At 44.9% G+C, this 25659-nt stretch overlaps 1 protein-coding gene across 3 annotated transcripts in view; it reads right to left on the bottom strand.

Moving 5' to 3' along the window:
- The window catches only part of LOC139751993 (uncharacterized), a 94231-nt gene that overhangs the window by 26719 nt on the left and 41853 nt on the right, over positions 1-25659 (bottom strand). For 2 of the 3 annotated variants that reach the window (XM_071667748.1, XM_071667749.1), the window contains 2 exons: positions 20269-20359; positions 4181-4387 (listed from right to left, as the gene is read on the bottom strand). In XM_071667748.1, coding sequence (XP_071523849.1) covers positions 4181-4387; positions 20269-20359 — 298 coding nt within the window. The remainder of the gene's footprint in view (positions 1-4180; positions 4388-20268; positions 20360-25659) is intronic. The other variant, XM_071667750.1, reaches the window with a different exon arrangement.

Raw genomic sequence — 25659 nt, 5'->3', positions numbered from 1 at the left:
ATCTATCAGGAGGATATATTACCTGTATCTATCAGGAAGATATATTACCTGTATCTATCAGGAGGATATATTAGCTGTATCTATCAGGAGGATAAATTAGCTGTATCTATCAGGAGGGTATATTACCTGTATCTATCAGGAGGATATATTACCTGTATCTATCAGGTGGATATATTAGCTGTATCTATCAGGATATATTAGCTGTATCTATCAGGAGGATATATTACCTGTATCTATCAGGAGGATATATTAGCTGTATCTATCAGGAGGATATATTAGCTGTATCTATCAGGAGGATAAATTAGCTGTATCTATCAGGAGGATATATTACCTGTATCTATCAGGAGGATTTATTAGCTGTATCTATCAGGAGGATAAATTAGCTGTATCTATCAGGAGGGTATATTACCTGTATCTTTTTTTTTTTTTTTTTTTTTTTTTTTTATACTTTGTCGCTGTCTCCCGCGTATTGCGAGGTAGCGCAAGGAAACAGACGAAAGAAATGGCCCAACCCCCCCCCCCATACACATGTACATACACACGTCCACACACACAAATATACATACCTACACAGCTTTCCATGGTTTACCCCGGACGCTTCACATGCCTTGATTCAATCCACTGACAGCACGTCAACCCCTGTATACCACATCGCTCCAATTCACTCTATTCCTTGCCCTCCTTTCACCCTCCTGCATGTTCAGGCCCCGATCACACAAAATCTTTTTCACTCCATCTTTCCACCTCCAATTTGGTCTCCCTCTTCTCCTCGTTCCCTCCACCTCCGACACATATATCCTCTTGGTCAATCTTTCCTCACTCATTCTCTCCATGTGCCCAAACCATTTTAAAACACTCTCTTCTGCTCTCTCAACCACGCTCTTTTTATTTCCACACCTCTCTCTCACCCTTACGTTACTTACTCGATCAAACCACCTCACACCACACATTGTCCTCAAACATCTCATTTCCAGCACATCCATCCTCCTGCGCACAACTCTATCCATAGCCCACGCCTCGCAACCATACAACATTGTTGGAACTACTATTCCTTCAAACATACCCATTTTTGCTTTCCGGGATAATGTTCTCGACTTCCACACATTTTTCAAGGCTCCCAAAATTTTCGCCCCCTCCCCCACCCTATGATCCACTTCCGCTTCCATGGTTCCATCCGCTGACAGATCCACTCCCAGATATCTAAAACACTTCACTTCCTCCAGTTTTTCACCATTCAAACTCACCTACCTGTATCTATCAGGAGGATATATTAGCTGTATCTATCAGGAGGATATATTAGCTGTATCTATCAGGAGGATATATTAGCTGTATCTATCAGGAGGATATATTAGCTGTATCTATCAGGAGGATATATTAGCTGTATCTATCAGGAGGATATATTACCTGTATCTATCAGGATATATTACCTGTATCTATCAGGAGGATATATTACCTGTATCTATCAGGAGGATATATTAGCTGTATCTATCAGGAGGATATATTACCTGTATCTATCAGGAGGATGTATTAGCTGTATCTATCAGGAGGTTATATTACCTGTATCTATCAGGAGGATATATTACCTGTATCTATCAGGAGGATATATTACCTGTATCTATCAGGAGATATATTAGCTGTATCTATCAGGAGGATATATTACCTGTATCTATCAGGAGGATATATTAGCTGTATCTATCAGGAGGATATATTAGCTGTATCTATCAGGAGGATATATAGCCTGTATCTATCAGGAGGATATATTACTGTAATCTATCAGGAGGATATATTAGCTGTATCTATCAGGATATATTAGCTGTATCTATCAGGAGGATATATTAGCTGTTATCTATCAGGAGGATAAATTAGCTGTATCTATCAGGAGGATATATTAGCTGTATCTATCAGGAGGATATATTACCTGAATCTATCAGGAGGATATATTAGCTGTATCTATCAGGAGGATATATTAGCTGTATCTATCAGGAGGAGTATATTACCTGTATCTATCAGGAGGATATATTAGCTGTAATCTATCAGGAGGGTATATTACCTGTATCTATCAGGAGGATATATTAGCTGTATCTATCAGGAGGATATATTAGCTGTATCTATCAGGAGGATATATTACCTGTATCTATCAGGAGGATATATTACCTGTATCTATCAGGAGGATATATTACCTGTATCTATCAGGAGGATATATTAGCTGTATCTATCAGGAGGATATATTACCTGTATCTATCAGGAGGATATATTAGCTGTATCTATCAGGAGGATATATTACCTGTATCTATCAGGAGGATATATTACCTGTATCTATCAGGAGGATATATTATCTGTATCTATCAGGAGGGTATATTACCTGTATCTATCAGGAGGATATATTAGCTGTATCTATCAGGAGGATATATTAGCTGTATCTATCAGGAGGATATATTAGCTGTATCTATTAGGAGGATAAATTAGCTGTATCTATCAGGAGGATATATTAGCTGTATCTATCAGGAGGATATATTAGCTGTATCTATCAGGAGGATAAATTAGCTGTATCTATCAGGAGGGTATATTACCTGTATCTATCAGGAGGATATATTAGCTGTATCTATCAGGAGAATATATTAGCTGTATCTATCAGGAGGATATATTAGCTGTATCTATCAGGAGGATATATTAGCTGTATCTATCAGGAGGATATATTAGCTGTATCTATCAGGAGGATATATTAGCTGTATCTATCAGGAGGATATATTAGCTGTATCTATCAGGAGGATATATTACCTGTATCTATCAGGAGGATATATTAGCTGTATCTATCAGGAGGATATATTAGCTGTATCTATCAGGAGGATATATTAGCTGTATCTATCAGGAGGATATATTAGCTGTATCTATCAGGAGGATATATTAGCTGTATCTATCAGGAGGATATATTAGCTGTATCTATCAGGAGGATATATTAGCTGTATCTATCAGGAGGATATATTAGCTGTATCTATCAGGAGGATATATTAGCTGTATCTATCAGGAGGATATATTAGCTGTATCTATCAGGAGGATATATTAGCTGTATCTATCAGGAGGATATATTAGCTGTATCTATCAGGAGGATATATTAGCTGTATCTATCAGGAGGATATATTAGCTGTATCTATCAGGAGGATAAATTAGCTGTATCTATCAGGAGGATATATTAGCTGTATCTATCAGGAGGATATATTACCTGTATCTATCAGGATATATTAGCTGTATCTATCAGGAGGATAAATTAGCTGTATCTATCAGGAGGGTATATTACCTGTATCTATCAGGAGGATATATTAGCTGTATCTATCAGGAGGGTATATTACCTGTATCTATCAGGAGGATATATTAGCTGTATCTATCAGGAGGATATATTAGCTGTATCTATCAGGAGGATATATTAGCTGTATCTATCAGGAGGATATATTACCTTTATCTATCAGGAGGATATATTACCTGTATCTATCAGGAGGATATATTAGCTGTATCTATCAGGAGGATAAATTAGCTGTATCTATCAGGAGGGTATATTACCTGTATCTATCAGGAGGATATATTAGCTGTATCTATCAGGAGGATATATTAGCTGTATCTATCAGGAGGGTATATTAGCTGTATCTATCAAGAGGATATATTAGCTGTATCTATCAGGAGGATATATTAGCTGTATCTATCAGGAGGATATATTAGCTGTATCTATCAGGAGGATATATTAGCTGTATCTATCAGGAGGATATATTACCTGTATCTATCAGGAGGATATATTACCTGTATCTATCAGGAGGATTTATTAGCTGTATCTATCAGGAGGGTATATTACCTGTATCTATCAGGATATATTACCTGTATCTATCAGGAGGATATATTACCTGTATCTATCAGGAGGGTATATTACCTGTATCTATCAGGAGGATATATTAGCTGTATCTATCAGGAGGATATATTACCTGTATCTATCAGGAGGATATATTACCTGTATCTATCAGGAGGGTATATTACCTGTATCTATCAGGAGGATATATTAGCTGTATCTATCAGGAGGATATATTAGCTGTATCTATCAGGAGGATATATTAGCTGTATCTATCAGGAGGATATATTAGCTGTATCTATCAGGAGAGTATAGTAAGTGTCAAGGTGTAATGAGAGAGATACTTACATCTCTAGCACGAGACACATTTCTTTGCTCATGTCATAAGCTTCATACAGCTGGATCAGACGAGGGTGTGTGTTGAGGGCCTTCATTATATCCACCTCCCGCTCTGCGTTTGCTCGATCTTGGTTCCTCTTGGTACTCACAATCTTGGCTGCAAACCTCTGGCCTGTTTGCTTCTCTTCCGCCAGGTACACTGTCCCAAACCTGCCCCTGTGGGTGGGTGAGGGAGCTCTTATCGCTGCTTGGGCTGCTCCCTACTGCCTTACCTTGCTTTAGGGCAGCAGCCCACACCATGTGTCCCCTCCCTCCCTCCCTCCCTCCCCGACCTGTAGGGCAGGGATGGGCCTAGGGCGGACCCTAGATCAGGGCAGGGGTAGTCATAGGGCCAGCCTAGGGTAGAGTAGGGGCTGTCATAGGGCTGGCCTGGGATAGGGTAGGGCTGTCAAAGGGCAAAAGAGGGTTGGGTAGGGGCAGGATAGGAGCTGTCATAGGACATGCGTGAGGTAGGGTAGGGGCTGTCATAGGCCTATCCTGGGGTAGGGTAGGCGCTGTCATAAGACTAGCCTGGAATAGGATAGGGTCTGTCATAGGGCTAGCCTGGGGTAGGGTAAGTGCTGTTATAGGGCTAGCCTGGGGTAGGGTAGGCGCTGTCACAAGACTAGCCTGGGGTAGGGTAAGTGCTGTTATAGGGCTAGCCTGGGGTAGGGTAGGGGGCTGTCACAAGACTAGCCTGGGGAAGGGTAAGTGCTGTTATAGGGCTATCCTGGGGTAGGGTAGGGGGCTGTCACAAGACTAGCCTGGGGAAGGGTAAGTGCTGTTATAGGGCTAGCCTGGGGTAGGGTAGGGGGCTGTCACAAGACTAGCCTGGGGAAGGGTAAGTGCTGTTATAGGGCTAGCCTGGGGTAGGGTAGGGGGCTGTCACAAGACTAGCCTGGGGAAGGGTAAGTGCTGTTATAGGGCTAGCCTGGGGTAGGGTAGGCGCTGTCACAAGACTAGCCTGGGGTAGGGTAGGGTCTGTCAGAAGGCTAGCCTGGGGTAGGGTAAGTGCTGTTATAGGGCTAGCCTGGGGTAGGGTAGGGGGCTGTCACAAGACTAGCCTGGGGAAGGGTAAGTGCTGTTTTAGGGCTAGCCTGGGGTAGGGTAGGGGCTGTCAGAAGGCTAGCCTAGGGTAGGGTAGGGTCTGTCAGAAGGCTAGCCTGGGGTAGGGTAGGGTCTGTCATAATGCTAGCCTGGGGTAGGGTAGGGTCTGTCAGAAGGCTAGCCTGGGGTAGGGTAGGGGCTGTCATAGTGCTAGCCTGGGGTAGGGTAGAGGCTGTCACAAGACTAGCCTGGGGTAGGGTAAGTGCTGTCATAGTGCTATCCTGGGGTAGGGTAGGGGGCTGTCACAAGACTAGCCTGGGGAAGGGTAAGTGCTGTTATAGGGCTAGCCTGGGGTAGGGTAGGGGGCTATCATAGTGCTAGCCTGGGGTAGGGTAGGGGCTGTCACAAGACTAGCCTGGGGTAGGGTAAGTGCTGTCATAGTGCTAGCCTGGGGTAGGGTAGGGGGCTGTCAGAAGGCTAGCCTGGGGTAGGGTAGGGTTTGTCAGAAGGCTTGCCTGGGGTAGGGTAGGGGGCTGTCATAGTGTTAGCCTGGGGTAGGGTAGGGGCTGTCACAAGACTAGCCTGGGGTAGGGTAAGTGCTGTTATAGGGCTAGCCTGGGGTAGGGTAGGCGCTGTCACAAGACTAGCCTGGGGTAGGGTAAGTGCTGTCATAGTGCTAACCTGGGGTAGGGTAGGGGGCTGTCACAAGACTAGCTTTGGGTAGGGTAGGGGCTGTCAGAAGGCTAGCCTGGGGTAGGGTAGGCGCTGTCACAAGACTAGCCTGGGGTAGGGTAAGTGCTGTCATAGTGCTAGCCTGGGGTAGGGTAGGGGCTGTCAGAAGGCTAGCCTGGGGTAGGGTAGGGGCTGTCAGAAGGCTAGCCTGGGGTAGGGTAGGGGCTGTCATAGTGCTAGCCTGGGGTAGGGTAGGGGCTGTCATAGTGCTAGCCTGGGGTAGGGTAGGGTCTGTCATAGTGCTAGCCTGGGGTAGGGTAAGTGCTGTCATAGTGCTAGCCTGGGGTAGGGTAGGGGCTGTCATAATGCTAGCCTGGGGTAGGGTAGGGTCTGTCAGAAGGCTAGCCTGGGGTAGGGTAAGTGCTGTCATAGTGCTAGCCTGGGGTAGGGTAGGGGCTGTCATAGTGCTAGCCTAGGGTAGGGTAGGGGCTGTCAGAAGGCTAGCCTGGGGTAGGGTAAGTGCTGTCATAGTGCTAGCCTGGGGTAGGGTAGGGTCTGTCAGAAGGCTAGCCTGGGGTAGGGTAGGGGCTGTCAGAAGGCTAGCCTGGGGTAGGGTAGGGGCTGTCATAGTGCTAGCCTGGGGTAGGGTAGGGGCTGTCAGAAGGCTAGCCTGGGGTAGGGTAGGGGCTGTCATAGTGCTAGCCTGGGGTAGGGTAGGGGCTGTCATAGTGCTAGCCTGGGGTAGGGTAGGGGCTGTCATAGTGCTAGCCTGGGGTAGGGTAGGGGCTGTCATAGTGCTAGCCTGGGGTAGGGTAGGGGCTGTCATAGTGCTAGCCTGGGGTAGGGTAGGGGGCTGTCAGAAGGCTAGCCTGGGGTAGGGTAGGGTTTGTCAGAAGGCTAGCCTGGGGTAGGGTAGGGGCTGTCATAGTGCTAGCCTGGGGTAGGGTAGGGGCTGTCATAGTGCTAGCCTGGGGTAGGGTAGGGGCTGTCATAGTGCTAGCCTGGGGTAGGGTAGGGGCTGTCATAGTGCTAGCCTGGGGTAGGGTAGGGGCTGTCATAGTGCTAGCCTGGGGTAGGGTAGGGTCTGTCATAGTGCTAGCCTGGGGTAGGGTAGGGGCTGTCATAGTGCTAGCCTGGGGTAGGGTAGGGGCTGTCATAGTGCTAGCCTGGGGTAGGGTAGGGGCTGTCATAGTGCTAGCCTGGGGTAGGGTAGGGGCTGTCATAGTGCTAGCCTGGGGTAGGGTAGGGGGCTGTCAGAAGGCTAGCCTGGGGTAGGGTAGGGTTTGTCAGAAGGCTAGCCTGGGGTAGGGTAGGGGCTGTCATAGTGCTATCCTGGGGTAGGGTAGGGGCTGTCATAGTGCTAGCCTGGGGTAGGGTAGGGGCTGTCATAGTGCTAGCCTGGGGTAGGGTAGGGGCTGTCATATTGCTAGCCTGGGGTAGGGTAGGGGGCTGTCAGAAGGCTAGCCTGGGGTAGGGTAGGGTTTGTCAGAAGGCTAGCCTGGGGTAGGGTAGGGTCTGTCATAGTGCTAGCCTGGGGTAGGGTAAGTGTTGTCATAGTGCTAGCCTGGGGTAGGGTAGGGGCTGTCATAGTGCTAGCCTGGGGTAGGGTAGGGGCTGTCATAGTGCTAGCCTGGGGTAGGGTAGGGGCTGTCATAGTGCTAGCCTGGGGTAGGGTAGGGTCTGTCATAGTGCTAGCCTGGGGTAGGATAAGTGTTGTCATAGTGCTAGCCTGGGGTAGGGTAGGGGCTGTCATAGTGCTAGCCTGGGGTAGGGTAGGGGCTGTCATAGTGCTAGCCTGGGGTAGGGTAGGGGAAGAGCAATATACAACACAAGACATTCTTGGTAGTGGAGTAGTGCCAGGCTCCGCCCCCGAGCCTGGCTTGAGGGGATAAATCTGCAATGGAATTCTTGGCTGGGCCACTTGGCTGGCCCCCGCCGGCTGGGCGGGCCACTTGGCTGGCCCTGGGGGATGAGGCGGGCCATTTGGCTAGCCCGTGGAATGCTAGTCAGTTTGTAAACACAACGTATAACCAGCTGGTTGGCAGATGGGTCCTGACCTGGCCTGTTCACCTACCCCATAGTGCAGGTGGATCCTGACCTGGCCTGTACACCTGCCTCATAGTGCAGGTGGGTCCTGACCTGGCCTGTACACCTGCCTCATAGTGCAGGTGGATCATGACCTGGCCTGTACACCTGCCCCATAGTGCAGGTGGGTCCTGACCTGGCCTGTTCACCTACCCCATAGTGCAGGTAGGTCCTGACCTGGCCTGTTCACCTACCCCATAGTGCAGGTGGATCCTGACCTGGCCTGTACACCTGCCTCATATTGCAGGTGGATCCTTACCTGGCCTGTACACCTGCCTCATAGTGCAGGTGGGTCCTGACCTGGCCTGTTCACCTACCCCATAGTGCAGGTGGGTCCTGACCTGGCCTGTTCACCTACCCCATAGTGCAGGTGGATCCTGACCTGGCCTGTACACCTGCCTCATAGTGCAGGTGGATCCTTACCTGGCCTGTACACCTGCCTCATAGTGCAGGTGGGTCCTGACCTGGCCTGTACACCTGCCTCATAGTGCAAGTGGATCCTGACCTGGCCTGTACACCTGCCTCATAGTGCAGGTGGGTCCTGACCTGGCCTGTTCACCTACCCCATAGTGCAGGTGGATCCTGACCTGGCCTGTACACCTGCCCCATAGTGCAGGTGGATCCTGACCTGGCCTGTACACCTGCCTCATAGTGCAGGTGGGTCCTGACCTGGCCTGTACACCTGCCTCATAGTGCAAGTGGATCCTGACCTGGCCTGTACACCTGCCTCATAATGCAGGTGGGTCCTGACCTGGCCTGTTCACCTACCCCATAGTGCAGGTGGGTCCTGACCTGGCCTGTTCACCTACCCCATAGTGCAGGTGGGTCCTGACCTGGCCTGTTCACCTACCCCATAGTGCAGGTGGATCCTGACCTGGCCTGTACACCTGCCTCATAGTGCAGGTGGATCCTGACCTGGCCTGTACACCTGCCCCATAGTGCAGGTGGGTCCTGACCTGGCCTGTTCACCTACCCCATAGTGCAGGTGGATCCTGACCTGGCCTGTTCACCTACCCCATAGTGCAGGTGGGTCCTGACCTGGCCTGTCACCTCCCATAGTGCAGGTGGATCCTGACCTGGCCTGTACACCTGCCTCATAGTGCAGGTGGATCCTGACCTGGCCTGTACACCTGCCCCATAGTGCAGGTGGATCCTTACCTGGCCTGTACACCTGCCCTATACTGCAGGTGGATCCTGACCTGGCCTGTACCGCCATTCAGGTGGATCCTACCGGCTGACACTTCCATAGTGCAGGTGGATCCTTACCTGGCCTGTTCACCTACCCCATAGTGCAGGTGGATTCTGACCTGGCCTGTACACCTGCCCCATAGTGCAGGTGGATCCTTACCTGGCCTGTACACCTGCCTCATAGTGCAGGTGAGTCCTGACCTGGCCTGTACACCTGACCCATAGTGCAAATGGGTCCTGACCTGGTCTGTACACGTTCCCCATAGTGTGGGTGGGTCCTGACCTGGCCTGTACACCTGCCCCATAGTACATGTGGATCCTGACTTGGCCTGTACACCTGCCCCATAGTGCAGATGGATCCTGACCTGGTCTGTACACCTGCCCCATAGTGCAGGTGGATCCTGACCAGGACTATACATCGGACCCATAGTGTGGGTGGGTCCTGACCTGGACTGTACACCTGACCTGTAGTGTAGGTGGGTCCTGACTTGGACTGTACACCTAACCTGTAGTGTAGGTGGGTCCTGACCTGGACTGCACACTTGACCTGTAGTGTAGGTGGGTCCTGACTTGGACTGTACACCTGACCTGTAGTGTAGGTAGGTCCTCAACTGGCCCGTACACCTGACCTGTTGTGTAGGTGGGTCCTGACCTGGACTGCACACTTGACCTGTAGTGTAGGTGGGCTCTGACATGGACTGTACACCTAACCTGTAGTGTAGGTGGGTCCTGACCTGGACTGTACACTTAACCTGTAGTGTAGTTGGGTCCTCAACTGGCCCGTACACCTGACCTGTTGTGTAGGTGGGTCCTGACCTGGACTGCACACCTGACCTGTAGTTTAATGGGTTCTGACCTTGACTGTACACCTGACCTGTAGTGTAGGTGGGTCCTGACCTGGACTGTACACCTAACCTGTAGTGTAGGTGGGTCCTGACCTGGACTTTACACCTAACCTGTAGTGTAGGTGGGTTCTGACCTTGACTGTACACCTGACCTCTAGTGTAGGTGGGTCCTGACCTGGACTGTACGCCTGACCCATAGTGTAAGTGGGTCCTGACCTGGACTGTACACCTAACCTGTAGTGTAGGTGGTTCCTGACCTGGACTGTATACCTGACCTGTAGTGTAGGTGGGTTCTGACCTGGACTGTACTCCTGACCCATAGTGTAGGTGGGTCTTGACCCATAGTGTGGGTGGGTCCTGACCTTGACTGTACGCCTGACCTGTAGTGTAGGTGGGTTCTGACCTGGACTGTACACCTGACCCATTATGTAGGTGGGTCTTGACCCGTAGTGTAGGTGGGTCTTGACCTGGACTGTAGAGTACATGATTGACAGATTATCTTTGAAGGTTGAAAGTCAAGTCAAGCTTGAGGTGACCAGTGACTTGGTGCAGGTGTTTCTTTTAGCAGCTTATCTTTTCCTAATACACTTACGTATTGAGCAAGATTATAACATACAACAGCAGAATTAGACTGATATGTTTCATAAGCTAGTTCATTTTATGCAAAGAAAGATAAAGACTACATGTCATATACGTTCACAAAAGCTCATTAACAAGCTGATCACAATTCTGTAAGTTTACTGATGTCAATAACGAACACTTCACTTCATGGATAGTTAACAATTACACTCCAGACTGTCATGATATCTGAAAAAGTTACATGACAAATGTAATTATATGCTATAGATATAGGTAGGGTGGAGGAATATGTAATATATGATGTATATTGTACGTAGGGTGGAGGAATATGTAATATATGATGTAGAATGTAGGTAGGGTGGAGGAATGAGTGATATATTATATGATGTATATTGTAGGTAGGGTGGAGGAATATGTAATATATTATATGATGTATAGTTTAGGTAGGGTGGAGGAATATGTAATATATTACATGATGTATAGTGGAGGTAGGGTGGAGGAATATGTAATAAATTATATGATGTATATTGTAGGTAGGGGTGGAGGAATATGTAATATATGATGCATAGTGTAGGTAGGATGGAGGAATATGTAATATATGATGTATAGTGTAGGTAGGGTGGAGGAATATGTAATATATTACATGATGTATAGTGGAGGTAGGGTGGAGGAATATGTAATATATTACATGATGTGTAGTGTAGGTAGGGTGGAGGAATATGTAATATATTATATGATGTATAGTGTAGGTAGGGTGGAGGAATATGTAATATATTACATGATGTGTAGTGTAGGTAGGGTGGAGGAATATGTAATATATTATATGATGTATAGTGTAGGTAGGGTGGAAGAATATGTAATATATTACATGATGTATAGTGGAGGTAGGGTGGAGGAATATGTAATATATTATATGATGTAAGTTGTAGGTAGGGGTGGAGGAATATGTAATATATGATGTATAGTGTAGGTAGGGTGGAGGAATATGCAATATATTATATGTTGTATATTGTAGGTAGGGTGAATGAACATGTAATATATTACATGATGTATAGTTTAGGTAGGGTGGAGGAATATGTAAAATATTATATGATGTACAGTGTAGGTAGGATGAAGGAATATGTAATATATGATGTACAGTGTAGGTAGGGTGGAGGAATATGTAATGTATTATATGATATATATTGTAGTTAGGGTGGAGGAATATGTAATATATTACATGATGTATAGTGTAGGTAGGGTGGAGGAATATGTAATATATTATATGATGTATAGTGTAGGTAGGGTGGAGGAATATGTGATATATTACATGATGTATAGTGTAGGTAGGGTGGAGGAATATGTAATATATTATATGATGTATATTGTAGGTAGGGTGGAGGAATATGTAATAAATTATATGATGTACAGTGTAGGTAGGAAGGAGGAATATATAGTATATTATGTACAGTGTAGGTAGGGTGGAGGAATATGTAATATATTTCATGATGTATAGTGTAGGTAGGGTGGAGGAATATGTAATGTATTATATGATATATATTGTAGGTAGGGTGGAGGAATATGTAATATATTACATGATGTATAGTGTAGGTAGGGTGGAGGAATATGTAATATATTATATGATGTATAGTGTAGGTAGGGTGGAGGGATATGTAATATATTATATGATGTATAGTGTAGGTAGGGTGGAGGAATATGTAATATATGATGTGTTGTGTAGGAAGGGTGGAGGAATATGTAGTATATTATATGATTTATATTGTAGGTAGGGTGGAGGAATATATAATGTATTATATGATGTTATCCCTAGGGATAGGGAAGAAAGAATATTTCCCACGTATTCCATGCGTATCGCAGAAGGCGACTAAAAGGGGAGGGAGCGGGGGGAGGAAATCCTCCCCTCTCGTTTTTAATTTTCCAAAAGGAGGAACAGAGAAGGGGGCCAAGTGAGGATTTCCCTCAAAGGCTCAGTCCTCTGTTCTTAACGCTACCTCACCAACATGGGAGATGGCGAATAGTATGAAAAAAAACTTATATGATGTATATTGTAGGTAGGGTGGAGGAATATGTAATACATTATGTATATTGTAGGTAGGGTGGAGGAATATGTAATATATTACCTGATGTATAGTGTAGGTAGGGTGGAGGAATATGTAATATATTATATGATGTATAGTGTAGGTAGGGTGGAGGAATATGTAATATATGATGTATAGTGTAGGAAGGGTGGAGGAATATGTAATATATTACATGATGTATAGTGTAAGTAGGGTGGAGGAATATGTAATATATTATATGATGTATGTTATAGGTAGGGTGGAGGAATATGTAATATATTGTATGATGTATAGTGTAGGTAGGGTGGAGGAATATGTAATATATTGTATGATGTATAGTGTAGGTAGGGTGGAGGAATATGTAACATATTATATGATGTATAGTGTAGGTAGGGTGGAGGAATATGTAATATATTATATGATGTATAGTGTAGGTAGGGTGGAGGAATATGTAATATATGATGTATAGTGTAGGAAGGGTGGAGGAATATGTAATATATTATATGATGTATAGTGTAGGTAGGGTGGAGGAATATGTAATATATTATATGATGTATAGTGTAGGTAGGGTGGAGGAATATGTAATATATTATATGATGTATAGTGTAGGTAGGGTGGAGGAATATGTAATATATGATGTATAGTGTAGGAAGGGTGGAGGAATAAGTAATATATTACATGATGTATAGTGTAAGTAGGGTGGAGGAATATGTAATATATTATATGATGTATAGTGTAGGTAGGGTGGAGGAATATGTAATATATGATGTATAGTGTAGGTAAAGTGGAGGAATATGTAATATATTATATGATGTATATTATAGGTAGGATGGAGGAATATGTAATATATTACATGATGTATAGTGTAAGTAGGGTGGAGGAATATGTAATATATGATGTATAGTGTAGGTAGGGTGGAGGAATATGTAATATATTACATGATGTGTAGTGTAGGTAGGGTGGAAGAATATGTAATATATTACATGATGTGTAGTGTAGGTAGGGTGGAGGAATATGTAATATATTATATGATGTATAGTGTAGGTAGGGTGGAGGAATATGTAATATATTATATGATGTATAGTGTAGGTAGGGTGGAGGAATATGTAATATATTACATGATGTGTAGTGTAGGTAGGGTGGAGGAATATGTAATATATGATGTATAGTATAGGTAGGGTGGAGGAATATGTAATATATTACATGATGTATAGTGTAGGTAGGGTGGAGGAATATGTAATATATGATGTATTGTGTAGGTAGGGTGGAGGAATATGTAATATATTATATGATATATAGTGTAGGTAGGGTGGAGGAATGTAATATATTATATGATATATAGTGTAGGTAGGGTGGAGGAGTATGTAATGTATTATATGATGTATAGTGTAGGTAGGGTGGAGGAATATGTAATATATTACATGATGTTTGGTGTAGGTATAGTGGAGGAATATGTAATATATTATATGATGTATAGTGTAGGTAGGGTGGAGGAATATGTAATATATTACATCATGTGTAGTGTAGGTAGGGTGGAGGAATATGTAATATATTACATCATGTGTAGTGTAGGTAGGGTGGAGGAATATGTAATATATTACATCATGTGTAGTGTAGGTAGGGTGGAGGAATATGTAATATATTGCATGATGTGTAGTGTAGGTAGGGTGGAGGAATATGTAATATATTACATGATGTATAGTGTAGGTAGGGTGGAGGAATATGTAATATATTATATGATGTATAGTGCTTGTAGGGTGGAGGAATATGTAATATATTATATGATGTATAGTGTAGGTAGGGTGGAGGAATATGTAATATATTACATGATGTATATTGTAGGTAGGGTGGAGGAATATGTAATATATTACATCATGTGTAGTGTAGGTAGGGTGGAGGAATATGTAATATATTACATGATGTATAGTGTAGGTAGGGTGGAGGAATATGTAATATATTACATGATGTGTAGTGTAGGTAGGGTGGAGGAATATGTAATATATTACATGATGTGTAGTGTAGGTAGGGTGGAGGAATATGTAATATATTATATGATGTATAGTGTAGGTAGGGTGGAGGAATATGTAATATATTACATGATGTGTAGTGTAGGTAGGGTGGAGAAATATGTAATATATTATATAATGTGGTTTCAGAAGTGGTTTCAGAAGTGGTAGAGGATGTGTGGATCAGGTGTTTGCTTTGAAGAATGTATGTGAGAAATACTTAGAAAAGCAAATGGATTTGTATGTAGCATTTATGGATCTGGAGAAGGCATATGATAGAGTTGATAGAGATGCTCTGTGGAAGGTATTAAGAATATATGGTGTGGGAGGAAAGTTGTTAGAAGCAGTGAAAAGTTTTTATCGAGGATGTAAGGCATGTGTACGTGTAGGAAGAGAGGAAAGTGATTGGTTCTCAGTGAATGTAGGTTTGCGGCAGGGGTGTGTGATGTCTCCATGGTTGTTTAATTTGTTTATGGATGGGGTTGTTTGGGAGGTAAATGCAAGAGTTTTGGAAAGAGGGGCAAGTATGAAGTCTGTTAGGGATGAGAGAGCTTGGGAAGTGAGTCAGTTGTTGTTCGCTGATGATACAGCGCTGGTGGCTGATTCATGTGAGAAACTGCAGAAGCTGGTGACTGAGTTTGGTAAAGTGTGTGGAAGAAGAAAGTTAAGAGTAAATGTGAATAAGAGCAAGGTTATTAGGTACAGTAGGGTTGAGGGTCAAGTCAATTGGGAGGTGAGTTTGAATGGAGAAAAACTGGAGGAAGTGAAGTGTTCTAGATATCTGGGAGTGGATCTGGCAGCGGATGGAACCATGGAAGCGGAAGTGGATCATAGGGTGGGGGAGGGGGCGAAAATTCTGGGGGCCTTGAAGAATGTGTGGAAGTCGAGAACATTATCTCGGAAAGCAAAAATGGGTATGTTTGAAGGAATAGTGGTTCCAACAATGTTGTATGGTTGCGAGGCGTGGGCTATGGATAGAGTTGTGCGCAGGAGGATGGATGTGCTGGAAATGAGATGTTTGAGGACAATGTGTGGTGTGAGGTGGTTTGATCGAGTGAGTAACGTAAGGGTAAGAGAGATGTGTGGAAATAAAAAGAGCTTGGTTGAGAGAGCAGAAGAGGGTGTTTTGAAGTGGTTTGGGCACATGGAGAGAATGAGTGAGGAAAGATTGACCAAGAGGATATATGTGTCGGAGGTGGAGGGAACGAGGAGAAGAGGGAGACCAAATTGGAGGTGGAAAGATGGAGTGAAAAAGATTTTGTGTGATCGGGGCCTGAACATGCAGGAAGGTGAAAGGAGGGCAAGGAATAGAGTGAATTGGAGCGATGTGGTATACCGGGGTTGACGTGCTCTCAGTGGATTGAATCAAGGCATGTGAAGCGTCTGGGGTAAACCATGGAAAGCTGTGTAGGTATGTATATTTGCGTGTGTGGACGTATGTATATACATGTGTATGGGGGGGGTTGGGCCATTTCTTTCGTCTGTTTCCTTGCGCTACCTCGCAAACGCGGGAGACAGCGACAAAGTATAAAAAAAAAAAAAAAAAAGATTATATAGTGTATAGTGTAGGTAGGGTGGAGGAATATGTAATATATTATATGATGTATAGTGAAGGTAGGGTGGAGGAATATGTAATATATGATGTATGTGTAGGTAGGGTGGAGGAATATGTAATATATTACATGATGTATAGTGTAGGTAGGGTGGAGGAGTATGTAATGTATTATATGTTGTATTGCATAGGTAGAGTGGAGGAGTATGTAATGTAGTATATGATGTATATTGTAGGTAGGGTGGAGAATTATGTAATATATGATGTATAGTGTAGGTAGGGTGGAAGAATATGTAATATATTATATATTATATATTATATATTTAGAGTGGGGTGTCTAATGTGTGTGGATGTAACCAAGATGTGAAAAAAGGAGAGATAGGTAGTATGTGTGAGGAAAGGAACCTGGATGTTTTGGCTCTGAGTGAAACGTAGCTCAAGGGTAAAGGGGAAGAGTGGTTTGGGAATGTCTTGGGGGTAAAGTCAGGGGTTAGTGAGATGACAAGAGCAAGGGAAGGAGTAGCAGTACTCCTGAAACAGGAGTTGTGGGAGTATGTGATAGAATGTAAGAAAGTAAATTCTCGATTAATATGGGTAAAACTGAAAGTTGATAAAGAGAGATGGGTGATTATTGGTGCATATGCACCTGGGCATGAGAAGAAAGATCATGAGAGGCAAGTGTTTTGGGAGCAGCTGAATGAGTGTGTTAGTGGTTTTGATGCACGAGACCGGGTTATAGTGATGGGTGATTTGAATGCAAAGGTGAGTAATGTGGCAGTTGAGGGAATAATTGGTATACATGGGGTGTTCAGTGTTGTAAATGGAAATGGTGAAGAGCTTGTAGATTTATGTGCTGAAAAAGGACTGGTGATTGGAATACCTGGTTTAAAAAGCGAGATATACATAAGTATACGTATGTAAGTAGGAGAGATGGCCAGAGAGCATTATTGGATTACATGTTAATTGACAGGCGTGCAAAAGAGAGACTTTTGGATGTTAATGTGCTTAGAGGTGCAACTGGAGGGATGTCTGATCATTATCTTGTGGAGGCTAAGGTGAAGATTTGTATGGGTTTTTAGAAAAGAAGAGTGAATGTTGGGGTGAAGAGGGTGGTGAGAGTAAGTGAGCTTGGGAAGGAGACTTGTGTGAGGAAGTACCAGGAGAGACTGAGTACAGAATGGAAAAAGGTGAGAACAATGGATGTAAGGGGAGTGGGGGAGGAATGGGATGTATTTAGGGAATCAGTGATGGATTGCGCAAAAGATGCTTGTGGTATGAGAAGAGTGGGAGGTGGGTTGATTAGAAAGGGTAGTGAGTGGTGGGATGAAGAAGTAAGATTATTAGTGAAAGAGAAGAGAGAGACATTTGGACGATTTTTGCAGGGAAAAAATGCAATTGAGTGGGAGATGTATAAAAGAAAGAGACATGAGGTCAAGAGAAAGGTGCAAGAGGTGAAAAAGAGGGCAAATGAGAGTTGGGGTGAGAGAGTATCATTAAATTTTAGGGAGAATAAAAAGATGTTTTGGAAGCAGGTAAATAAAGTGCGTAAGACAAGGGAGCAAATGGGAACTTCAGTGAAGAGCGCAAATGGGGAGGTGATAACAAGTAGTGGTGATGTGAGAAGGAGATGGAGTGAGTATTTTGAAGGTTTGTTGAATGTGTTTGATGATAGAGTGGCAGATATAGGGTGTTTTGGTCGAGGTGGTGTGCAAAGTGAGAGGGTTAGGGAAAATGATTTGGTAAACAGAGAAGAGGTAGTAAAAGCTTTGCGGAAGATGAAAGCCGGCAAGGCAGCAGGTTTGGATGGTATTGCAGTGGAATTTATTAAAAAAGGGGGTGACTGTATTGTTGACTGGTTGGTAAGGTTATTTAATGTATGTATGACTCACGGTGAGGTGCCTGAGGATTGGCGGAATGCGTGCATAGTGCCATTGTACAAAGGCAAAGGGGATAAGAGTGAGTGCTCAAATTACAGAGGTATAAGTTTGTTGAGTATTCCTGGTAAATTATATGGGAGGGTATTGATTGAGAGGGTGAAGGCATGTACAGAGCATCAGATTGGGGAAGAGCAGTGTGGTTTCAGAAGTGGTAGAGGATGTGTGGATCAGGTGTTTGCTTTGAAGAATGTATGTGAGAAATACTTAGAAAAGCAAATGGATTTGTATGTAGCATTTATGGATCTGGAGAAGGCAAATGATAGAGTTGATAGAGATGCTCTGTGGAAGGTATTAAGAATATATGGTGTGGGAGGCAAGTTGTTAGAAGCAGTGAAAAGTTTTTATTGAGGATGTAAGGCATGTGTACGTGTAGGAAGAGAGGAAAGTGATTGGTTCTCAGTGAATGTAAGTTTGCGGCAGGGGTGTGTGATGTCTCCATGGTTGTTTAATTTGTTTATGGATGGGGTTGTTAGGGAGGTGAATGCAAGAGTTTTGGAAAGAGGGGCAAGTATGAAGTCTGTTGTGGATGAGAGAGCTTGGAAAGTGAGTCAGTTGTTGTTCGCTGATGATACAGCGCTGGTGGCTGATTCATGTGAGAAACTGCAGAAGCTGGTGACTGAGTTTGGTAAAGTGTGTGAAAGAAGAAAGTTAAGAGTAAATGTGAATAAGAGCAAGGTTATTAGGTACAGTAGGGTTGAGGGTCAATTCAATTGGGAGGTAAGTTTGAATGGAGAAAAACTGGAGGAAGTAAAGTGTTTTAGATATCTGGGAGTGGATCTGGCAGCGGATGGAACCATGGAAGCGGAAGTGAATCATAGGGTGGGGGAGGGGGCGAAAATCCTGGGAGCCTTGAAGAATGTGTGGAAGTCGAGAACATTATCTCGGAAAGCAAAAATGGGTATGTTTGAAGGAATGGTGGTTCCAACAATGTTGTATGGTTGCGAGGCGTGGGCTATTGATAGAGTTGTGCGCAGGAGGGTGGATGTGCTGGAAATGAGATGTTTGAGGACAATGTGTGGTGTGAGGTGGTTTGATCGAGTAAGTAATGTAAGGGTAAGAGAGATGTGTGGAAATAAAAAGAGCGTGATTGAGAGAGCAGAAGAGGGTGTTTTGAAATGGTTTGGGCACATGGAGAGAATGAGTGAGGAAAGATTGACCAAGAGGATATATGTGTCGGAGGTGGAGGGAACGAGAAGTGGGAGACCAAATTGGAGGTGGAAAGATGGAGTGAAAAAGATTTTGTGTGATCGGGGCCTGAACATGCAGGAGGGTGAAAGGCGGGCAAGGAATAGAGTGAATTGGATCGATGTGGTATACCGGGATTGACGTGCTGTCAGTGGATTGAATCAGGGCATGTGAAGCGTCTGGGGTAAACCATGGAAAGTTGTGTGGGGCCTGGATGTGGAAAGGGAGCTGTGGTTTCGGGCATTATTGCGTGACAGCTGGAGACTGAGTGTGAACAAATGGGGCCTTTGTTGTCTTTTCCTAGTGTTACCTCGCACACATGAGGGGGGAGGGGGATGGTATTCCATGTGTGGCGAGGTGGCGATGGGAATGAATAGGGGCAGACAGTGTGAATTGTGTGCATGGGTATATATGTATGTGTCTGTGTGTGTATATATATGTGTACATTGAGATGTATAGGTATGTATATTTGCGTGTGTGTGTGTACATTTTGTATGGGGGTGGGTTGGGCCATTTCTTTCATCTGTTTCCTTGCGCTACCTCGCAAACGCAGGAGACAGCGACAAAGCAAAATAAATAAATGATAAATATAGTATATTGTAGGTAGGCTGGAGGAATATGTAATATATTGCATGATGTGTAGTGTAGGTATTAGTGAGTAGTGGTGGTATGAGTGTGAGTGCTGGTAGTGTGAGTACTGGTAGTGTGAATACCGGTAGTGTGAATACTGGTAGTGTGAGCACTGGTAGTGTGAATACTGGTAGTGTGAGTACTGGTAGTGTGAGTACTGGTAGTGTGAATACTGGTAGTGTGAGCACTGGTAGTGTGAATACTGGTAGTGTGAGTACTGGTAGTGTGAATACTGGTAGTGTGAGCACTGGTAGTGTGAGTACTGGTAGACTAACCGGCCGATCTCCTTCCTGAGGTGGAAGTAATTATGGATGTCTTCATCATCCTTCACATGAACTTCTCTTGGTGGGAAAGCTGGTGGTAACTCTGTTGAAGGAGAGTTGATAATTATTAATGATTTCTGCTACCACCACCACCACCACCATTATAATAAAGTGGCACTGATTGCAGCTACCACCACCACCACCACCATTATAATAAAGTGGCACTGATTGCAGCTACCACCACCACCACCACCATTATAATAAAGTGGCACTGATTGCAGCTACCACCACCACCACCACCATTATAATAAAGTGGCACTGATTGCAGCTACCACCACCACCACCACCATTATAATAAAGTGGCACTGATTGCAGCTACCACCACCACCACCACCATTATAATAAAGTGGCACTGATTGCAGCTACCACCACCACCACCACCATTATAATAAAGTGGCACTGATTGCAGCTACCACCACCACCACCACCATTATAAGTGGCAGTGATTGCAGCTACCACCACCACCACCACCATTATAAGTGGCAGTGATTGCAGCTACCACCACCACCACCACCATTATAAGTGGCAGTGATTGCAGCTACCACCACCACCACCACCATTATAAGTGCAGTGATTGCAGCTACCACCACCACCACCACCATTATAAGTGGCAGTGATTGCAGCTACCACCACCACCACCACCATTAATAAGTGGCATGATTGCAGCTACCACCACCACCACCACCATTATAATAAAGTGGCACTGATTGCAGCTACCACCACCACCACCACCATATAATAAAGTGGCACTGATTGCAGCTACCACCACCACCACCACCATTATAAGTGGCAGTGATTGCAGCTACCACCACCACCACCACCATTATAAGTGGCAGTGATTGCAGCTACCACCACCACCACCACCATTATAATAAAGTGGCACTGATTGCAGCTACCACCACCACCACCACCATTATAAGTGGCAGTGATTGCAGCTACCACCACCACCACCACCATTATAATAAAGTGGCACTGATTGCAGCTACCACCACCACCACCACCATTATAAGTGGCATGATTGCAGCTACCACCACCACCACCACCATTATAATAAGTGGCACTGATTGCAGCTACCACCACCACCACCACCATTATAAGTGGCAGTGATTGCAGCTACCACCACCACCACCACCATTATAAGTGGCAGTGATTGCAGCTACCACCACCACCACCACCATTATAAGTGGCAGTGATTGCAGCTACCACCACCACCACCACCATTATAATAAAGTGGCAGTGATTGCAGCTACCACCACCACCACCACCATTATAATAAAGTGGCACTGATTGCAGCTACCACCACCACCACCACCATTATAATAAAGTGGCAGTGATTGCAGCTACCACCACCACCACCACCATTATAATAAAGTGGCACTGATTGCAGCTACCACCACCACCACCACCATTATAATAAAGTGGCACTGATTGCAGCTACCACCACCACCACCACCATTATAAGTGGCAGTGATTGCAGCTACCACCACCACCACCACCATTATAAGTGGCAATGATTGCTGCTACCACCACCACCACCACCATTATAAGTGGCAGTGATTGCAGCTACCACCACCACCACCACCACCATTTTAAGTGGCAATGATTGCTGCTACCACCACCACCACCACCATTATAAGTGGCAGTGATTGCAGCTACCACCACCACCACCACCATTATAAGTGGCAGTGATTGCAGCTACCACCACCACCACCACCATTATAATAAAGTGGCACTGATTGCAGCTACCACCACCACCACCACCATTATAAGTGGCAGTGATTGCAGCTACCACCACCACCACCACCATTATAAGTGGCAGTGATTGCAGCTACCACCACCACCACCACCATTATAATAAAGTGGCAGTGATTGCAGCTACCACCACCACCACCACCATTATAAGTGGCAGTGATTGCAGCTACCACCACCACCACCACCATTATAAGTGGCAGTGATTGCAGCTACCACCACCACCACCACCATTATAAGTGGCAGTGATTGCAGCTACCACCACCACCACCACCATTATAATAAAGTGGCACTGATTGCAGCTACCACCACCACCACCACCATTATAAGTGGCAGTGATTGCAGCTACCACCACCACCACCACCATTATAAGTGGCAATGATTGCTGCTACCACCACCACCACCACCATTATAAGTGGCAGTGATTGCAGCTACCACCACCACCACCACCACCATTTTAAGTGGCAATGATTGCTGCTACCACCACCACCACCACCATTATAAGTGGCAGTGATTGCAGCTACCACCACCACCACCACCATTATAAGTGGCACTGATTGCAGCTACCACCACCACCACCACCATTATAAGTGGCAGTGATTGCAGCTACCACCACCACCACCACCAGTATAATAAAGTGGCACTGATTGCAGCTACCACCACCACCACCACCATTATAAGTGGCAGTGATTGCAGCTACCACCACCACCACCACCATTATAATAAAGTGGCAGTGATTGCAGCTACCACCACCACCACCACCATTATAATAAAGTGGCACTGATTGCAGCTACCACCACCACCACCACCATTATAAGTGGCAGTGATTGCAGCTACCACCACCACCACCACCATTATAAGTGGCAATGATTGCTGCTACCACCACCACCACCACCATTATAAGTGGCAGTGATTGCAGCTACCACCACCACCACCACCACCATTTTAAGTGGCAATGATTGCTGCTACCACCACCACCACCACCATTATAAGTGGCAGTGATTGCAGCTACCACCACCACCACCACCATTATAAGTGGCAGTGATTGCAGCTACCACCACCACCACCACCATTATAATAAAGTGGCACTGATTGCAGCTACCACCACCACCACCACCATTATAAGTGGCAGTGATTGCAGCTACCACCACCACCACCACCATTATAAGTGGCACTGATTGCAGCTACCACCACCACCACCACCATTATAATAAAGTGGCACTGATTGCAGCTACCACCACCACCACCACCATTATAAGTGGCAGTGATTGCAGCTACCACCACCACCACCACCATTATAAGTGCAGTGATTGCAGCTACCACCACCACCACCACCATTATAAGTGGCAGTGATTGCAGCTACCACCACCACCACCACCATTATAAGTGGCAGTGATTGCAGCTACCACCACCACCACCACCATTATAATAAAGTGGCACTGATTGCAGCTACCACCACCACCACCACCATTATAATAAAGTGGCACTGATTGCAGCTACCACCACCACCACCATTATAAGTGGCAGTGATTGCAGCTACCACCACCACCACCACCATTATAAGTGGCAGTGATTGCAGCTACCACCACCACCACCACCATTATAATAAAGTGGCACTGATTGCAGCTACCACCACCACCACCACCATTATAAGTGGCAGTGATTGCAGCTACCACCACCACCACCACCATTATAATAAAGTGGCACTGATTGCAGCTACCACCACCACCACCACCATTATAAGTGGCAGTGATTGCAGCTACCACCACCACCACCACCATTATAAGTGGCAGTGATTGCAGCTACCACCACCACCACCACCATTATAAGTGGCAGTGATTGCAGCTACCACCACCACCACCACCATTATAAGTGGCAGTGATTGCAGCTACCACCACCACCACCACCATTATAAGTGGCAGTCATTGCAACTACCACCACCACCACCACCATTATAAGTGGCAGTCATTGCAGCTACCACCACCACCACCACCATTATAAGTGGCAGTGATTGCAGCTACCACCACCACCACCACCACCATTATAATAAAGTGGCACTGATTGCAGCTACCACCACCACCACCACCATTTTAAGTGGCAATGATTGCTGCTACCACCACCACCACCACCATTATAAGTAGCAATAGTTGCAGCTGCTTGGTCATATAGGATCCATGTTTAGCTTTAACATCTCCAGATAGAGCAAGTAACAATACCAATTCCTCTCACTTCGTAGATGTAGCACCTCCAGGTAGACAGGAACCTCTATGTCTACATTAACCTCTCTAGATAGATAGGACAATGTGTATATCAAGAGACCCCTAGGACTCTGACTTAGAAAGGGGTAACACAAGGACTCTGACTTAGAAAGGGGTAACACAAGGACTCTGACTTAGAAAGGGGTAACACAAGGACTCTGACTTAGAAAGGGGTAACACAAGGACTCTGACTTAGAAAGGGGTAACACGAGGACTCTTGACTTAGAAAGGGGTAACACAAGGACTCTGACTTAGAAAGGGGTAACACAAGGACTCTGACTTAGAAAGGGGTAACACAAGGACTCTGACTTAGAAAGGGGTAAGATGAGGACTCTGAGTTAGTAAGGGGTAACACAAGGACTCTGAGTTAGAAAGGAGTAACATGAGGACTCTGACTTAGAAAGGGGTAACAAGAGGACTCTGAGTTAGAAAGGGATGACAAGAGGATTCTGAGTTAGAAAGCGGTAACATGAGGACTTTGAGTTAGAAAGGGGTAACGCGAGAACTCTGAGTTAGAAAGGGGTAACAAGAGGATTCTGAGTTAGAAAGCGGTAACACGAGGACTCTGAGTTAGAAAGGGGTAACACGAGGACTTTGAGTTAGTAAGGGGTGACACGAGGACTCTGAGTTAGAAAGGGGTAACAAGAGGATTCTGAGTTAGAAAGCGGTAACACGAGGACTCTGAGTTAGAAAGGGGTGACAAGAGGATTCTGAGTTAGAAAGGGGTGACAAGAGGATTCTGAGTTAGAGAGGGGCCTTGGGTAAAACAAGGACATGGAATTATACTTAGGAAAGTTTGAAGGTAATATGTTTGTGACATATGATCATATACTGTTATACAATATGAATAATTTATATAACTTATGTTGTATTTTTAAGAAAGACAGATACAAGTTACCTACCATACATACAACCAATGTTCTCAAGCATACACACAACCAATGTTCTCTAACACACACACAACCAATGTTCTCTAACATACACACAACCAATGTTCTCTAACATACACACTACCAATGTTCTCTAACACACACACAACCAATGTTCTCTAACATACACACAACCAATGTTCTCTAACATACACACTACCAATGTTCTCTAACATACACACAACCAATGTTCTCTAACATACACACAACCAATGTTCTCTAACATACACACAACCAATGTTCTCTAACATACACACAACCAATGTTCTCTAACATACACACTACCAATGTTCTCAAACATACACACAACCAATGTTCTCAAACATACACACAACCAGTGTTCTCTAACACACACACTACCAATGTTCTCAAACATACACACAACCAATGTTGTCTAACATACACAC

Source organism: Panulirus ornatus, chromosome 12 (genome assembly GCF_036320965.1).
Source record: "Panulirus ornatus isolate Po-2019 chromosome 12, ASM3632096v1, whole genome shotgun sequence".
NCBI classification, from domain to species: Eukaryota; Metazoa; Arthropoda; class Malacostraca; order Decapoda; family Palinuridae; genus Panulirus; species Panulirus ornatus.
This window is presented reverse-complemented; position numbering and strand designations above follow the sequence as displayed.